At 36.5% G+C, this 19,957-nt stretch overlaps 1 protein-coding gene across 1 annotated transcript in view; it reads left to right on the top strand.

Moving 5' to 3' along the window:
- LOC309485520 (zinc finger MIZ domain-containing protein 1) overlaps nucleotides 1–19,957 on the top strand; it is a 57,131-nt gene that overhangs the window by 8,511 nt on the left and 28,663 nt on the right. The window contains exons 2-5 of the mRNA XM_082152403.1: nucleotides 10,301–10,368; nucleotides 16,110–16,229; nucleotides 17,080–17,193; nucleotides 19,296–19,401. Coding sequence (XP_082008529.1) covers nucleotides 16,161–16,229; nucleotides 17,080–17,193; nucleotides 19,296–19,401 — 289 coding nt within the window. The 5' untranslated portion in view covers nucleotides 10,301–10,368; nucleotides 16,110–16,160. The remainder of the gene's footprint in view (nucleotides 1–10,300; nucleotides 10,369–16,109; nucleotides 16,230–17,079; nucleotides 17,194–19,295; nucleotides 19,402–19,957) is intronic.

The following is a 19,957-nucleotide window of genomic DNA, read 5'->3' as shown; positions in this document are numbered from 1 at the left end:
TGTGATAGTTTATCAGTATGTGGGATGAAGAAATCAGACGCTTGCATTGAGAAACATCTGGACAAATATGAATATAGCCAAATGAAGTCGAGTATAAGTGATGTTGCTCTGCTGCTCTGAGGCTGTTTGAGGACTTTGACACTATTAGACCGGGTTATTATCGGGCTAAAACTAAAACCATTGACATTTTCAAAATAAAAGAACTATATAGACCTGGAAAAAACTAATAACTATGACACTTTCAGTGAGTGTGTGTGTTTGTTTGTTTGTGTGTGTGTGTGTGTGTGTGTGTGAGAGAGAGAGAGAGATATAGTGTGTCTATGAATGTGTCTATGTGTGAGAGAATGTTGAGTGAGTGTGTGTGAGAGAGAGAGAGAGTGCAAGTGTGTGTGTGTGAGAGAGTGAGAGAGTGAGAGTGAGTATGTGTGTGAGAGAGAGAGTGTGTGAGTGAGAGTGAGTGTGTGTGTGTGTGTGAGAGAGAGAGTGTGTGAGTGAGAGTGAGTATGTGTTTGTGAGAGAGAGTGCAAGTGTGTGTGTGTGTGTGTGTGTGAGAGAGAGTGAGTTAGGGCCCTATCTTGCACCCAGCACAATTGACTTTGTACACGACGCATGTCTCATTCCGATTTTGCACCCGACACACAGCGGACTTTTCCCTCCACAGACGCACATCGGTAAATTAGGGAATGAACTTGCGCTCCCGGGGGGGGGTTCAGCGAAAAGAGGAGGAGTGTTCCGGCACAAACGTTCCCTGGTGCTATTTTGCAGTTCCAGAAAACAATTCCGCCCCTGACCAGGAGAAACCTAGTCTAAAGTCAGTGGAGCGTTGTGCATGTTATTCAGATGCTATTTTAAGGGCGCGTGCTTGGCCATAATCAATGTAGCGTGTGCACAGCGCACATACACTTTGATTCTCTCATCTACAGCCGTTTTCATTTTTGCAAATCATACATTATTACAAGGAAAAATATTAACAGACAAGGGAACATCTTGTTGTGTCCATGAAAATGTGAAAAAATAGGCATAAATCTAGCTTACACATTTACCCAAATTATTATACGCCTGTTTAACCGAAGCTAATTTGGGTGTGTTTCTCCATCCCCAATGTCACTTCTCTGTGTTTTACGGCCCTGACGAGAACGTCGGTCTCCTCGGCTGTGAACCGCTCCTGCAAATCCGCCGTTATAATAGCAATCCGCCATGGAACAAGCGCTCCTGCTCTTAAAGGGAATGTGAGATGACGCTCTGATTGGTTTATTCCATGTTACGCCCAAACCACACCTATGAATAATGAAGCTACTTCAGACCAACACATTTTAGATTTGCGTCGGAGAGTCATTTATCCCGCCGGTATAATAGCAACAGCGCCCGAGATCCGCACACAAAGTTACTTGCGTTTCGCGCTTGATACTTGCGTTTCAGATCGTTAAAATAGGGCCCTGAGAGTGAGTATGTGTTTGTGAGAGAGAGTGCAAGTGTGTGTGTGTGTGTGTGAGAGAGAGAGAGAGAGAGAGAGAGAGTGAGTGAGAGTGAGTAAGTATTTGTGAGTATGTGTGTGTGAGAGTGCAAGTGTGTGTGTTTCCGATGTAGGAAATCCCTGGAGCTCCAGAAGCGTTACTGAAGACTTTACAGCATCTCAGGAAGTTCACCGACACACACCAGTTCAGCGTTCAGACGAAAGATAAACTTCTGTCATCATTTACTCGCCTCATGTTGATCTGAACTCGAACATCTTTCTTAGAGTCCTAGAGCTTTCCATACAAACGTTCATAATGTCAAGCCAAAAACCCTTGTAAGGTCCATATGACTTGAGCACTTCATTTTACGTCAAATGATAGTAATGTGTGAGAAATATAATAGATAAGAGAATATCAAATTTAAATGCAGAATTTCCTTTCGTATTCCATTTTTAAAAAATCAGGTTTATGACAAATAATGAGTAAATAATGACAGAATTGTCCTTTTCCTACTTTTAATCTACATCTATAAGAGGAAAAACTACAGAAATATTTCACATTTCCAGCAGTGCGTGTGCATGCGAGCGACAGAGGACCAGTTCGGCCAGTTTGAGCGCGCACACACACACACACACACACACAGCGTGGATTTGCATATTGAACGCAGGCAGATGAAAGCGCACAAACAGTGTGACACGTTAACAGGCTCTGAGACGTCACGCAGAGGCTCTTCTGGGCTTTCACGGTTAAACGGTTATCCGTTAACATTGTCTGCGCTCTGCGCTCAATAATAATGCCCTACAATCATTCACTCGCTTCTGTTAATGCCCTTTTCTAAGCATGAGGCTTAGTGCAGCTCTCAACGTCAGTGTGTTTACACAGCACACACACACACACACCGGGTGCATAGACTCGTTGTAATGGGATCTGATTGTAGACGTTGATGTGTGTGTCTGTGTGTGTGTGTGTGTTTAATGATGTTGTGTTTCTCTGAAAGCTACTGTGATCTATTAAAGTACCTTCTAAACGGACCGATTTACCTTTAATCTTTCATTTAAAAAACAGAAAAATGGCTTCAAAGTGAATTTGCATTGGTTTGTGATCCATCGCCGCCAAACTAAATGAGCATTTAATGCGTTTCGCCTTTGTTTGCCAGCACATATTTAGATTTTTATGCACTTGCTCTGAAATGACTTGATGTTTGAACAAGATTTTTGCAGTATGTAATCAGCAAATGTGTAAAGCCAACAGTGAAGAGTCCTGTGAGAGGCTGTCTGTGTGTTGTACGTCCGTGACTAGTGACTGCGGATACACTCACTGAGGGGCAGAAACACTGAGCCACAGCATTAGTTTTCTGCTTGAATGCAGTGAAAAACACACAAAACACATCTAAAACGGGAAAGAGCTTTGAGATTGACTGTATAAATAGATTTGACAAGAAATCTGAGGTGTGTTTTTACAGACTGAAGAAAGAGAGAGAACAGAGAAACAATGCAATTCATAGAAACAACTGGATCCAGGCAGAGAAAGGTGGATTTGAGGTTATCATTGTGTGTCGATATGCTGAATTTATATGCCTAATATATTGTATTGTTATATATTGCATTTACAATTTTCATCAATTAAGGATTTACATTTATGCATTTGGCAGACGCTTTTATCCAAAGCATTTCAAGGCACACATTTACATTCTTATCAGTTCTTGTTTCCCCTGGGAATCGAACCCATGACCTTGTCGTTGCAAGCGCCAACACTCTACTGTTTGAGCTACAGTATTTAGCATCGTATATTCTGCAGAATAGAATATTAATAATTCATCATTTATACAGAACAGAGAAGCAATGCAATTCATAGAAACAACTAGCCTGGAAATCCAGACCTAAATCTGAAAGATGAATGGTCTGGCGTCGACTAATGAAGCTCGGCCAGCTCGAGGGGCGGCACCAAGCATGCATTTGAAAATCTCACTGCACGCAATTGGATAACATTACGACCAATCACAACAAGTTATCGCTTAGCTACCAGCGGAGCTAACTGGTAGATTATACTCTTACCGTATCCGGTCGGCAAAACAGCAAAAACGCCCTTCTTGCAAAGGAACGACTCGAGCGGCGTCTTCTGTTCCTGTTTTAGATAAAAAGCCAAGTCTAACTCGTTCATTGAAGCCGTTTCAAACAACTGGTGTTCATCCAGAGCCATCTTGCAATGTTTACTAATGACTTGGACGTCACAGCGATGTCGTCATCTCGCCTCTGGCCCGCCTATATCAGATAACCCGATGTGATTGGTGCAGCTCAGATCGAGGGGCATATTTAATGAGCATCATTACTGGACACCAGAGTAACTCGCTGAGCAAATTCAGCTTGTGCTCTCGCGAGAACTCTGGATTACCAGGGTAAGAAACATCTGGATCCGGGCAGAGAAAGGTGGATTTGCGGTTATCATTGTGTGTCGATATGCTGAATTTAGGGGTAAAATCATACCTAATATATTGTATTGTTATATATTGTATTGACAACTCATCAATTAAGTATTTAGCATTATATATTCTGCATAATTGGATGTTTTTAAATAAACACTGACAAAAAACTGTACAAGTTTCAGGGCTGGACGATATGATGATATAACAGTGATATCAGTGATTACATTGATTTAGACCTGTATTGTATTTATATAAAGCGTTCACAGGCAGATTTGCTGTATGTATTTCCCCGGCGTGGAAATCAGGCTCATATAAATGTCTGGAAACATAATATCCATAATCACTGGATCTTTGATAAGTTATAAGGAACTCTATATCGAGTCCAACCTTTAGTTTAAACTGATAATCGTTTGTTTTACTCGTGTTTCTCCTGTTAAATCCAGTCTCTCTCAGCTCTTCTGCCACTCAGTCCGGCGGGACAGTGACGTCAGTGCATAACCTCTATAGCCGTCATTTATTGAGTTTCTTTGAACACGACTGTCTTTACATCCCACGTGTCCTTCAGGGGAACCTGTATGACTCCTTTAAAAGCGTTCCCCTTGTCGGATGAATCCGCTGACGGTCTGATCCGTTCTCCTGCCAGCTCGTCTGCTGAGATCTTCTGGAAGACGAGAGGTGTGTGTGTGTGTGTGCCGTGTTCATGCGTGTCCGCTGGTGTTTCTGCTGCCAGATGTTGCCAAACGGAGATTCTCTACCTTTGTTTTTATTTCATTCATGCCATTTAGAGAAACTGAGTGTTTCCTGTGCAAAAGTCGGTCCGCCACTGATGTTTATCAATGTGGTGATGCACCTAAATGTAGTAAATATTGTAGATTTGGAGCATTATTACACTTAATCACTGGTGTGTGTGTGTGTGTGTGTGTGTGTGTGTGTGTGTGTGTGTGTGTGTGTGTGTGTGTATTAGCTAGGGATGCACCGATATAAAAATTTTGGCCGATATCGATAACCGATAATTCTTTATATTTGAAAGCCGATGACCGATATATTGACAATATTTCTATATATATATATAAGTTTTGAGAGCCTGATTACAAAAAAACAGTCTCACTATTAACATCCATGTCCCAAGCACACAATTCTAATGTTCTCATTATAATGTTATGTAGCCGATATGACAGAACATTTTGCACTTTACTGTATTTTCCTTTTTTGAAGCGATTCCAGATCATATTTCAAGCTATTCAGACCATCGTGTTGAACATCTGAATTGTCTTGAAATAATCCAGTATTTATAGGCTTTAATATTTCGGCCAAAATATCTTATCAGGCCGATAACGATAAAATTAAAAAAGGAAAATATATTGATACCGATATGGTGGCTGATATATCGTGCATCCCTAGGATTAGTTGTTGTATTGATTTGGCTTCCAATGTGACTCATCCGACCAATCAGCATCATCAAATTATCCATTTATATAATGCAATGTCAGCTAAATGTTTTGATTCATTAACATCCAATTAAACACCGAAAACCCAAACGAGCTTAATGTAGGCCTGTCACCAGCAGACGATTTCATTAATAACTCATTCTCTGTTGATTTCTGTGAACTGGGAGGCTTTCAGAAGTGTTTTAGCAGAAGCAGTGTGTGTGTGTGTGTGTGTGTGTGTGTGAGGTGTTATTCTGCTTGAAGAAATCAATTCCACTGCAGCTGGTACCTTCCTCCTGGTGTCTTTATGGCCTGTTTGCAGTTCTGACTCCATTGATTTTTTTTTTTCTCCCCCTTATTCTTGCTTCAGGCTCAGAGGAGCATGTGATGAATGGCTGGAGGTGTCGGAAAGATCTGGAATTAGAGAGAGAAAGAGAGAGAGACTTTTCCTTCCCATTATGCTCTAATGCATCATCTACACACACACACACACACACACACACACTGCTCTCTTTTGGAGGGATAGATGCAGGAATGATTGGAAGTTGTAAGCTGTGACATTCTCAGATACAAAACACTCTCCCGTTTTGGAAAATGCTTCGGCAGCCGTTTCATATGGGATGCCGTTAGTTACACGCTGTGTATTTAAGCACATAAACATTGACATTTAACATATTTATTTATTCATGGAATTATGTACAATCGAGGTTCTTGTGTCTCCCTGAAAGAGTTTATTTAGTGGTAATGACCCTCTGCCGGTACATTATCTGCTTATTTCCAGACTAATTGCCAAATAGTGAACTAATGTGCGTGAAGCGCTGGTCGCATCAGTCTGAGATGTGGCTCGTATGATTAGAGCATTAGTCCAAGAAACAATAGCTAAGTTTACATGGACTCTTTTTGCTTCAGTCTGAATGAATTCATTCCGATTGATGAATCCGAACGTGGTGTTTACATGAATGAACGCTAAAAAAGAGATCGGGTTGATGTGCGTGTTTATATATCACAAGCGTCTGAATCGTATTTAATCTTTTGACATACGCACACTGGATGAATATACAGAGTTTCCCGCTGTTGTGCACACTAACCATCCTCATTTAAAAAAAATATTTTTTTTTTTTTATGCTGACTTAATATTTATCATCATTATTTCTAGTGGTCGACCGATACATCGCCAAGGCGGATATATCGGCCGATATTTGACATTTTTAAAATATCGGCATCGGCCGATAAGTTTTTCTGATTGGCCGATGTGTTGGAAGCGGGACTTTTATTTTGACGTCGCTCCAGACTTTTATTTTGACGGGCGGCGCTGAGAACACCAGCGCTTAAAGGGATAGTTCACTTTGAAATTATTTTTTGGTATGTTTTAGCTTCCCTCAAGGGCATCCAAGATGTAGGTGTCTTTTTTTCCGCAGTAGTTTCAATTTTGATATTTTTAGGTCAAACCGTTCTTGTCTGTCAGTCATATAATGCAGGTCTATGGTCATTATCTCAAAGAGCATGCACAGAGTCCAAATTAAAACAATTCCCCGTCGTCCAAATTAAACAATTCCCCATCGTACGTACACATTGATGGCCTAAGACACGAAACGAGCGGTTTGTGTGAGAAAACGAACAGTATTTATATTGTTTTTACCTCTTGTACACAGCCATGTCCAAGTGATCTGATCTGACGTGTGCGCAGACTGGTGCATAGATATATACACACTAGATGTCGCCTTAAAGACATTCGTTCCAATAAACTGCCGTAGACAAGGCGACATCTAGTGTATATATCTATGCACCAGTCTGCGTACACGTCAGATCAGATCACTTCGACATGGCTGTGTATAAGAGGTAAAAACGATATAAATACTGTTCGTTTTCTCACACAAACCGCTCGTTTCGTGTCTTAGGCCATCAATGTGCACTTACGATGGGGAATTGTTTCATTTGGACGACGGGGAATTGTTTTAATTTGGACTCTGTGCATGCTCTTTGAGACAGTGACCATAGACCTGCATTATATGACTGACAGACAAGAACGGTTTGACCTAAAAATATCAAAATTGAAACTACTGCGGAAAAAAAGACACCTACATCTTGGATGCCCTTGAGGTAAGCTAAAACATACCAAAAATTAATTTCAAAGTGAACTATCCCTTTAAGAAGAGAATGGCAGCGCCTGCTCACACAGCACTCACTCACATTCTCCATCTTCATTAATTTACGATCTCTGTCAGTCATATATCTAATACTTTGTTAGACAGAACTGGTAAACAAAGAAAGTAAATGGTATGCGAAAAAGTAAAGCGTTGCTTTTATATTATTTGTAACAGAAAATGCAAACAATCAGGCTAAAATACTTTCTCATTTACCGCATGTGTATATTCATACCGTATATGAAAAAATATGATAACCAGTGCCCACGAAATTACCAGATTACTGAGTGTCCTGTTACAGTGTTTACTTCCTTTTTATTCACATATTCATATATTTTTAAACAATTACTTTATTTGTGAAAAATACTGTAATAGGATTGCAGATTCAAGAATTTGCCATCTAAGCATGTTTATTTAAAGGATTTGTTTTCTAATTTAGTTCTAATTTATTAAATATTGATTAAAATAAATAAATATATATAGATATAGGCATCGTTATTTCCACGTCCTTGCACATGCACAGTCCTCTCCAGTTTCAGTTCTCAATCCGATCAAGTGTTTGCATGTTCTTCTCGATCGGATTAGAAAAGGAAGAATCACCCCTTACAATCCGAATTAAATTTGAATCAGATCTGGCCAATTCATTCTTATTGACGTGGTCACATGTTACTGTTTATTCCGATTGTGCTACTGGTCCGATTACAACAGGATTGTTATGGTCCATGTGGTGTGAGATAAACCCTCAGTGATCTGTGAGGGTGAGCGGGGGGTCAGACTGCAGTGAACGACTGTCCTCAAACACAAGAAACTCTAAAAATAAAAGCCTCCAGAGAGACTGAGTCTCACATTCCTGAACTCCTGCTGGAAAATCACTCTCGTTCAGATGAATTTAGCCGTGAATCTCGTCGCGGTGTTTGTTTATACGTGTAGGAACTGATTTATGGCTACGATCTGCTGCCTCACTGTTCATTATATTAATAAATCACACACTGTAATGTTTCATAATGATGATTTTGCCTGCTGTTGATTTAGGCAACATTTAAAGGTTCTCGTGACTCAACCCCATAATGCATTGCAAAAAAGTCCATCCAAGATTGTGAAAGTGATTCTTAATATATTTAATTCAGTGAATACGAACAAAAATTCTAATATTATTATTTTAATCAACGTTTGTGCTTTCAGGCTCATTATGACAGACAGAGCCAAACAGTCCCCTCACTTGAGCAATAATCATCTCATTAATATTCAAATTGGCAGTATGAATGTTCAGAGATATTTAAAAGACTGAGTTCAAATATTATATTAGATTAAATCTAATTATAATAATAATATGTTTCATTTATATAGCGCCTTTCCCAAGCTCAAGGACGCTTCACAATAACATTAAGGAACAAACAGTCAGTTCAAACATAATTAATGGACAGTAGACATATAATATTTGAACTCAGTCTTTTAAATATTTCTGAAATTAAACTTTATTGTGATTGTGCAGAGTACAGTACAAAGCCAAAACAGAAGAATATAACCAGTTGTGCATATATAAATGTATATGTATATATACAAGTATTATATGAATACACATATTAAAGAATATATTATGTATGATGGTATGTGAATATGGTAATCATTCATTATGATTGTATATGAATATGGTAAACGTTTAATATGATGGTGTATGGATATGGTAAACGTTAATTATGATAGTATGAATATGGTAATCATTCATTATGATAGTATATGAATATGGTAATCATTCATTATGATAGTATATCAATATGGTAAACTTTTAATATGGTGTATGAATATGGTAAACGTTCATTATGAGAGTATATGAATATGGTAAACGTTTAATATGAGGGTGTATAAATATGGTAAACGTTTAATATGGTGTATGAATATGGTAAACGTTCATTATAATAGTATGAATATGGTAAACGTTCATTATAATAGTATGAATATGGTAATCATTCATTATGATACTATATGAATATGGTAATCATTCATTATGATACTATATGAATATGGTAATTGTTTGATATGATGGTGTATAAATATGGTAAACTTTTAATATGGTGTATGAATATGGTAAACGTTCATAATGAGAGTATATGAATATGGTAAACGTTTAATATGATGGTGTATAAATATGGTAAACTTTTAATATGGTGTATGAATATGGTAAACGTTCATTATAATAGTATGAATATGGTAAACGTTCATTATAATAGTATGAATATGGTAAACGTTCATTATAATAGTATGAATATGGTAAACGTTCATTATGATAGTTTATGAATATGGTAAACGTTCATTTTGATAGTATATGAATATGGTAATTGTTTGATATGATGGTGTATAAATATGGTAAACTTTTAATATGGTGTATGAATATGGTAAACGTTCATTATGATAGTTTATGAATATGGTAAACGTTTAATATGATGGTGTATAAATATGGTAAACGTTTAATATGGTGTATGAATATGGTAAACGTTCATTATAATAGTATGAATATGGTAAACGAACGTTCATTATGATAGTTTATGAATATGGTAAACGTTCATTATGAGAGTATATGAATATGGTAAACGTTTAATATGATAGTGTATAAATATGGTAAACGTTTAATATGGTGTATGAATATGGTAAACGTTCATTATGAGAGTATATGAATATGGTAATCATTCATAATGAGAGTATGAATATGGTAATCATTCAATATGATGGTGTTGTATGAATATGGTAATTGTTTAATATGATGTATGAATGTATAATTTCTTTAAGTAACATTTAGAAAATGTAAATGAGTTGCATTGCGGCTTTAGCTAATCACTGCTTGGTGTTTTCTTCCAGGTCAGATGAGCAGCTGATGGATTCGTAACATATTCCTGTTCGGTCCTGTGGACGCAGAACATACGCAGGTAAGAATAAGGCCATCGTGGGGCAAACGTGAAGCAAAATGTGTGTGTGTGTGTGTGTGTGTGTGTGTGTGTGTGTGTGTGGGACGTTTTCTCTGAGAAGGCTTTTAATCCTCAAAGTCTGGCTGAGAAAACACTCATCAGAGGAGCGTTGTGGCTGTAAACACTCCTTTGTTTTAGCCGAGCAGAAGTCAGGACATGTTTGTTCCACATGTTTCATGAATGTGCCATCGTGGAGTCCTGCGTAATACGTGTTTCTGCGTAAACGGACTCATTCGTTAGCCAAGTCTGGTTGTTTACCCGAACCGGAAAATGATGAAGACTCCTCGAGTTTTGAGCTCACTAACACTTTCAGTAACACTTTACAAGATGAAGCCTATTATGCATAATGCATTATAAAGGTATTCATAATGTATGTTATAATGCATTACATCTTTTCATCAATAATTGTAACTAACCAAAGTTAAAAATGCATTATAATATGTGCAGATTACATCTGGAATTGGTTGTTTGTCATGTTTTTTTAATGCATTATACTTTCTAAATGTGTAAAAAATTAATAAGTATTATACCTGTGGTTACAATTATTCATAAGAACATACAGTGCATTATAATGTGCATTACAAGGCATTATTAGTAAATACTTTTAAAAATGCATTATAAAGTGTTTAACCACATTTTCTTCAGAAAATTATGTAAAAATATAAACCATAATGTAAAAATCTTCTATGATAGAACATGTAAAAACATCAAATGAAACTGGAGCGTGTGCATGTATTGCAACACATGACTGTGCGTTTGTTTGCGTATGTTGACACATGATTCATGGTGTGTGTGTGTGTGTGTGTGTGTGTGTGTCTGCAGCTGCTGATGTATATTAGGTCGTATAATAGACTGTGTGTGTAAACTACGCAGTCAGAACAGTGTGTTATTGTTGAGCGTGTGAACAGTGTTGATTGTGAGCAGCAGTGACGACCGCCTCTATCCCTCTCTTGTGTCTGTGCATGTTATCAAGTTGTTTATATTAACGTCAGCATGAAATGAAAATTGACTACTTGCTTTGTTAACACACATTCCTGTGGTCTCATAATGCATGCAAAAAAAAAAATCTACTGTAATGAATTGTGAACTTTACTTTTTCAATCTCTCTCATGTCGAACCACCTGACATTTAAAAAAAAAAAGAAGCTCTCGATGTTGAAAAAAAGAAAGACCTGACCTACATATTGTTGAATATCCAGTTTCACTCTGTCTGAAATATGACCCATTATAGCTGTAAAACACTTAGAATGAGAGTGCCGTGCTTTTATTCCGGTGCAAAAACGTCCTTCGCATCATTTACATATGAAAACACCAGCGATGACATCATCATGATGACATCACGAGTCACGACCAACTGCAGGAGAAAGAGAGAGAATAAAAAATGAGAAAGACTGAAGGAACTTAATCTGGACTGAAAGACTGAAGGACTGATAATTGTTGTTGGTGTATTTTCCCTTTCTTCTATTCACGCATTTAATAATAATAATAATAATAATAATAATAATAAAAAGAGAATAAAAAATGACATGTAATGTGATCTGAAAACATGCTAAATTTCCACAAAAGTTACAGAGTTTTCAACAAAACTTATTCACACAATCATTAGCAGATGTGCAGATCTCACCGGGCAGAACGTGGTGTGCCTCCAGTAGCAGAAGAGACGCGGCGCTTCACGGTTCAGACGTTCATGTTCCTCTCTACACCCGTTCCTGTCTGAGCCTGTAAAACTCTTCTTCCTCTGACAGGAAAGGCCTCATTTCCTGAGGCTGATGTGAATCAGAGGCACAGAGGGAAACGCTCCGGCCGTTCGGCTTTCAGACGCACTCGTGCACTAATGTTTCAGCGCTCCAGACTAACGTTTGAGAGCAAGCTCTGCGGAAACTGATTTGTAATATTAATAATATTATTACATGTTTTATCTCATAGAAATGACGCACATGTACATTTATTTTCATTAATGTAACATCTGTAAAAAAAAAAAAAAAAACTTTATATACAATTACAATTTACATACAATTGTAATTTGTGTAAAAAAAAAATAAAAAATTGTAATTATATACAATTACAACTTTTTATAGGGTAAATTTTAAATATTCTGACTGAGTTAGAACTCAACTTTTATTAAAATTACCATTAGGTAAAACGGATGGCAACTCATTACCATGGTAAAAGAAATCTACATGGTTTCTGTGGCATTTTGTAATGAAAAACAGCCTAAAGACAAAATATGCTATAGCTTATTAACAAAAATTACTAATTCCATTACTCCTTTCATATATTATTATTGTAGACTTATATTAAATGTAATAAAATAGCATATGAATATCCCACATTTCTGCCTTAATACCCATGGTTAGTATTACAGTGAGCGTTACTGCAGTAAATCAGTGGTAAATGTTGGTGATTTGTGGATTGAAAAACCTTCATAACTGTATTTCAGCTTTTCTCTAGTTGTGTTTGTTTATTGTTGGTTATTCATGCTCAAACAAACTGTCTGATAATTGAGAATCATTCAGTATGATGGCTTATGAATATGGTAATTGTTCAGTATGGTGATAATGGTATATGAATATGGTAATCGTTCAGTATGATGGTATGTGAATATGGTAATTGTTCAGTATGATGGTATATGAATATGGTAATTGTTCAGTATGATGGTATATGAATATGGTAATTGTTCAGTATGATGGTATATGAATATGGTAATTGTTCAGTATGATGGTATGTGAATATGGTACTCATTCAGTATGATGGTTTTACAAATATGGTAATCGCTCTGTATGATGGTTTTATGAATATGGTAATCGTTCTGTATGATGGTTTTACAAATATGGTAATCGCTCTGTATGATGGTATATGAATATGGTAATTGTTCAGTATGATGGCATAATATGGTAATCGCTCTGTATGATGGTATATGAATATGTTAATCGTTCAGTATGATGGTATATGAATATGGTAATCGTTCAGTATGATTGTTTTACATATATGGTAATCGCTCTGTATGATGGTATATGAATATGGTAATTGTTCAGTATGATGGCATAATATGGTAATCGCTCTGTATGATGGTATATGAATATGGTAATTGTTCAGTATGATGGCATAATATGGTAATCGCTCTGTATGATGGTATATGAATATGGTTATCGTTCAGTATGATGGTATATGAATATGGTAATCGTTCAGTATGATGGTTTTACAAATATGGTAATCGCTCTGTATGATGGTATGTGAATATGGTAATTGTTCAGTATGATGGTATGTGAATATGGTAATTGTTCAGTATGATGGTATATGAATATGGTAATTGTTCAGTATGATGGTATATGAATATGGTAATTGTTCAGTATGATGGTTTTATGAATATGGTTATCGTTCAGTATGATGGTATATGAATATGGTAATCGTTCAGTATGATGGTTTTACAAATATGGTAATCGCTCTGTATGATGGTATGTGAATATGGTAATTGTTCAGTATGATGGTATGTGAATATGGTAATTGTTCAGTATGATGGTATATGAATATGGTAATTGTTCAGTATGATGGTATATGAATATGGTAATTGTTCAGTATGATGGTTTTATGAATATGGTAATTGTTCAGTATGATGGTATATGAATATGGTAATTGTTCAGTATGATGGTATATGAATATGGTAATTGTTCAGTATAATGGTATATGAATATGGTAATTGTTCAGTATAATGGTATGTGAATATGGTAATCGTTCAGTATAATGGTATATGAATATGGTAATCGTTCAGTATGATGGTTTTATGAATATGGTAATTGTTCAGTATGATGGTTTTATGAATATGGTAATTGTTCAGTATGATGGTATATGAATATGGTAATTGTTCAGTATGATGGTATATGAATATGGTAATTGTTCAGTATGATGGTATATGAATATGGTAATTGTTCAGTATGATGGTATATGAATATGGTAATTGTTCAGTATGATGGTATATGAATATGGTAATTGTTCAGTATGATGGTATATGAATATGGTAATTGTTCAGTATGATGGTATATGAATATGGTAATTGCTCAGTATGATGGTATATGAATATGGTAATTGTTCAGTATGATGGTTTTATGAATATGGTAATTGTTCAGTATGATGGTATATGAATATGGTAATTATTCAGTATAATGGTATGTGAATATGGTAATCGTTCAGTATGATGGTATATGAATATGGTAATTGTTCAGTATGATGGTATGTGAATATGGTAATCGTTCAGTATGATGGTATGTGAATATGGTAATTGTTCAGTATGATGGTATATGAATATGGTAATTGTTCAGTATGATGGTATGTGAATATGGTAATCGTTCAGTATGATGGTATGTGAATATGGTAATCGTTCAGTATGATGGTATGTGAATATGGTAATTGTTCAGTATGATGGTTTTATGAATATGGTAATTGTTCAGTATGATGGTATATGAATATGGTAATTATTCAGTATGATGGTATATGAATATGGTAATTATTCAGTATAATGGTATGTGAATATGGTAATTGTTCAGTATGATGGTATATGAATATGGTAATCGTTCAGTATGATGGTATATGAATATGGTAATTGTTCAGTATGATGGTATATGAATATGGTAATCGTTCAGTATGATGGTATATGAATATGGTAATTGTTCAGTATGATGGTTTTATGAATATGGTAATTGTTCAGTATGATGGTTTTATGAATATGGTAATCGTTCTGTATGATGGTAAATGAATATGGTAATTGTTCAGTATGATGGTAGGCTATATTAATCATTTTGTATGATGGTATATGAATATGGCAATCGTTTTGTAACACTGTTTTGCATTAATTTCATGCTGATTTATGTTCTGAAGTTCTGCAGAAATGCATCTACACAAGTTTATTTTTACTCCATGTGTTGTGTCTTTATACTTTTAGCATGTTTATTTTCTTCCTCATTCTTGCCGTCTGTATTACAGTGATGATTGTAATCCTCTTAATCCAGCATGTGTGTCACTGAGGAGTCGGTGGAGCTTTAGCACGTGTCTGACGTGTCGTCTTTCACTAACAACACAAACCAGTTACTGATGTTCACACTAAACTACAGGAAACACTCCCTCTGCCTCTCGACATGTTTCCCATCGCGTGTGTGTGTGTGTGTGTGTGTGTGTGTGTGTGGCCTGTCTCAGCACATCATCTGCTAGTTACGCAAGTGTTCCAGTCGCTACAGCCCACAGTCTGACACACACAGCTGATAGTTGCGAGTACACGAGAGATCCCGCTTACACTGTTCATTCACACTAACATATCTAAATATCACTGACCATCTGAGACAGATGATGTCAACGGGAGATCATGTGATCATGGAATCGGCTCTCATACTCTGACCTGATTTCATTATTTTACAGCAGACACAGAAATGCTTCCTACACACACACACACACACACACACACACACACACACACACACACACACACACACACACACACACACACACACACACACACACACACAAACACGTTTATCTCAATGTTGAATAAATAGCCATGAGTTTATGTACTACTTCATGCTGTAAATAATGAAGAAAAGATGCGAACTAAAGTATGACAGATGAGAAATGATATCGGTAATATAGAACTGGATGTTTACTTATTTGCATCTGATCATTTTGTCTGGCACTGTCTAAATCGTGTGTGTTTTCCAGGGATTAAGTGTTGATGGCTGTGCGATAGGGACAGAGAGACGGTCCTGAAGGATGAATTCTCTCCCGTCCATGGACAGACATATCCAGCAAACCAACGACCGCCTCCTCTGCATCAAACAGGTGAGAGAAAACAGATGCGAGACCTTTTACAAAGTGGTGGTGTTGTTTTCAGGCTCTTCTAGAACAGGTTTTCCTGCTTGAATGTTGATTATTCTCCTCATATTCTCCATTGTTGCGGCTCCTCTCTTCCCAGTCTGTCAGTAACGCTCTGTTTAGTTCCTGTCTCTATGAAGCCCCTCCTTCTGAAAAGCACACTGTGCTCTGATTGGTCGGCTGGAGCAGTGTGTTGTGATTGGTCGAGCGCTTCGAGTGTGTTTGGGAAATGTCCCTCCCCTTACCATAACCACCAGTTTAACACACTACTAACTAACTCAACCAGGCCCCGCCCCTTTATTCTGCGTATGAATTATTATAATGAGGAATATTGTGACGTGTTCCCGGAAGAAACTCAAGACTACAATGGAGGCGTTTCAGGAGTTCAGAAACACTGACACTGATATAGAGAAGAACTCCCGAAACCTTTCTCATGCTCAAACTCCAGCATTACACACTCAAGAAAGATGAACATGGAGAAAAAGCAGAAGATCACTGAGATCATGTCAGTCATTCAGGATCCACTGCTTCTGCCTTTACAGTGTGAGAGTGTTTTGATTGGTTTATCAGTCATTCCCAGCGCTGTGACGCCCCCTACTGGACACCTGGAGAGCAGATTTCACACAATTATTAGACTTCATTATGAGCATATACTCTCAGGAACAATACACAGAACTTTCTGTAGATTAGTAATGAATATTTCACACATTAACATCTCACATAAACGGAGTAATAACTGAATATTATAATAATATATGAAGTGGTTTGTCATATGAACTTGTGTTCTTATGATTGTGTGTGATTTTTCTTCGATCAGCACCTGCAAAATCCAGCGAACTTCCAGACGGCGGCGACGGAGCTGTTGGACTGGTGTGGAGATCCTCGAGCGTTTCAGAGGCCCTTTGAGCAAAGCCTGATGGGATGCCTAACGGTGAGGTCACTTCACTTTCAGTCGATTAGCCAATCAGCATTCATCTGCTAGTTAGTAATAAGAACAGTCGGCTCTGACAATTACCTTGTGTGAAGATTTCCATCTGGCCTCACTCACGTCACATTAAATATTCTATATTCTATTATAATATGATAGTCTATATTGTTTTACATTCTATATTAGAGTCTATTCAAATGTAATTTCTGTTCTGCTGTATTCTATTTTTTTCTGATCTATTCTGCACCAGTTTATTGTATTAATTTTATTCTGCTCAGCTCTATTATAGACTATTCTACTCTACTCTTCTATTCTGTTGTGCTTATTCTATTTTATTTTTCTGTTCTATTCTGCACTAGTTTATTAGTTTTATTTTATTCTATTCTATTCTGCTCTCTTCTGTTCTGTTCTTTAATCCATCCCATTTAATTTTCCTCTATTCTTCTGGATTTTATTCTATTCTAGTCTAATCTCTTGTAAACTATTGTATTCTACTTTTCAATTCCATTGTGCTTATTCTATTCTATTCTATTCTTTTTATCTTTTCTATTCTGCACCAATTTATTCTATTCATTTTATTGACTTCTATTCTGCTCTCTTCTGTTATAATATATTCTACTCTTCTTTTCTATTTAGCTTTCTTTCATTTAAATTAATTCTGTTCTATTCTGTGCCAATTTTATTCTATTCATTTTATTTACTTCTATTCTGCTCTCTTCTGTTATAATATATTCTACTCCTCTTTTCTATTTAGCTTTCTTTCATTTTAATTAATTCTGTTCTATTTTGTGCCAATTTTAGTCTATTCATTTTATTGACTTCTATTCTGCTCTCTTCTGTTATAATCTATTCTATTCTACTCTTCTATTTAGCTTTCTTTCATTTGAATTAATTCTGTTCTATTCTGTGCCAATTTTAGTCTATTCATTTTATTGACTTCTATTCTGCTCTCTTCTGTTATAATCTATTCTACTCTTCTTTTCTATTTAGCTTTCTTTCATTTAATTTAATTCTGTTCTATTCTGCTCCAATTTTATTCTATTCATTTTATTGACTTCTATTCTGCTCTCTTCTGTTATAATCTATTCTACTCCTCTTTTCTATTTGGCTTTCTTTCATTTGAATTAATTCTGTTCTATTCTGTGCCAATTTTATTCTATTCATTTTATTTACTTCTATTCTGCTCTCTTCTTTTATAATCTATTCTATTCTACTCTTCTTTTCTATTTAGCTTTCTTTCATTTAATTTAATTCTGTTCTATTCTGCACCAATTTTATGCTATTCATTTTATTGACTTCTATTCTGCTCTCTTCTTTTATAATCTATTCTATTCTACTCTTCTTTTCTATTTAGCTTTCTTTCATTTAATTTAATTCTGTTCTATTCTGCACCAATTTTATTCTATTCATTTTATTGACTTCTATTCTGCTCTCTTCTTTTATAATCTATTCTACTCCTCTTTTCTATTTGGCTTTCTTTCATTTGATTTAATTCTGTTCTATTCTGCACCAATTTTATTCTATTCATTTTATTTACTTCTATTCTGCTCTCTTCTGTTATAATCTATTCTACTCTTCTTTTCTATTGAGTTCTATTTAGTTTTATGTGCTACTATTTTGCTCTGTAGTATTGTAATCTCTTTAATCTATTCTATTATTTGATGTACTCTATTATATTCTATGGACGTGCCTCAGACTCTCTGAATGAACTCAGTCACGTCGGCTTGTGCTTCTTCTACTGCAGAGAAAGAGCAGAAATCTCTAAGCTGCATTTAAGCAGAATGTGGAGCGACGGCTAAACCAAACCTCCCTCAGATGTTTAATTATGTGCTTTAGACACACATATATCTCTGTCTGATGTGTTTAACTATAATTAAGACACAGATATGAGGGATTTCTTCCTGCACGTCTGTGTTTCAGAGGGAATCAGGCCTCAGGGTGTGGTGGTGTTGAGCGAATGAGCCGACCTGATGAGGGTTTGCAAATCAGGAGAGAGATTTCATTCCCAGAAACCCCCCAAACCACAACCACCCTGTGCAATTTCACTATGACAGAACATGCATGCCTGAATGCTGATATTGCAGTGCTGTGTGTGTCTCTGTCAGGTGCTGAGTCGTGTAGCAGGTCAGCAGGGCTTCGACATGGATCTGGGGTATCGGGTGCTCGCCGTCTGTGCAGCAAACAGGGACAAATTCACTCCCAAATCAGCAGGTGAGACTCCAGGATCATCAGCACCCGTTTCTGAGACTTTAATCACAGAGCGGGACGTCAGAGCCCATGTGAGCATATCAGTTGTACTCAAGAGCATCATTTTTTCATTGCTTTTGCTGAACCGGATGCTGAGCACAACCCTGATGTAACTAGCTAGGTTACTAAATCAAATACACACACAAAGCATTGCACATCATGGTCTGTTTTTGAGTCTTATTCCTAGTTTTGAGAAGATATTTTAACATTTTAACTTCCAAAGTAATTTAAGACATTCTTTTATGCTTAAAGGGATACTGTAGTTCACCCAAAAATGAACTATTTTACTCTGAAGCAGAAACTCTATGACGTGTCTGTGTGATCTATCAGAGCTGAAACAGATATGAGAAGACAAGGACAGAGCTACAGTCTGATGAACCACACACACACACACACACACACTGGCCCGTAAACTGTTTGGTTTCTGACATTCTTCAAAATGTCGGCTTTTGTGTTCAGCAGAAGAAAGAAACTCATACAGGTTTAAAACAACTTGAGAGTGAGTAAATTATGACAGAAT

This window comes from Leuciscus leuciscus (assembly GCF_965113295.1).
Source record: "Leuciscus leuciscus genome assembly, chromosome: 21".
NCBI lineage: Eukaryota > Metazoa > Chordata > Actinopteri > Cypriniformes > Leuciscidae > Leuciscus > Leuciscus leuciscus.
The sequence above is the reverse complement of the archived record's forward strand: the minus strand, read 5'-3'. Positions and strand labels throughout refer to the sequence as shown.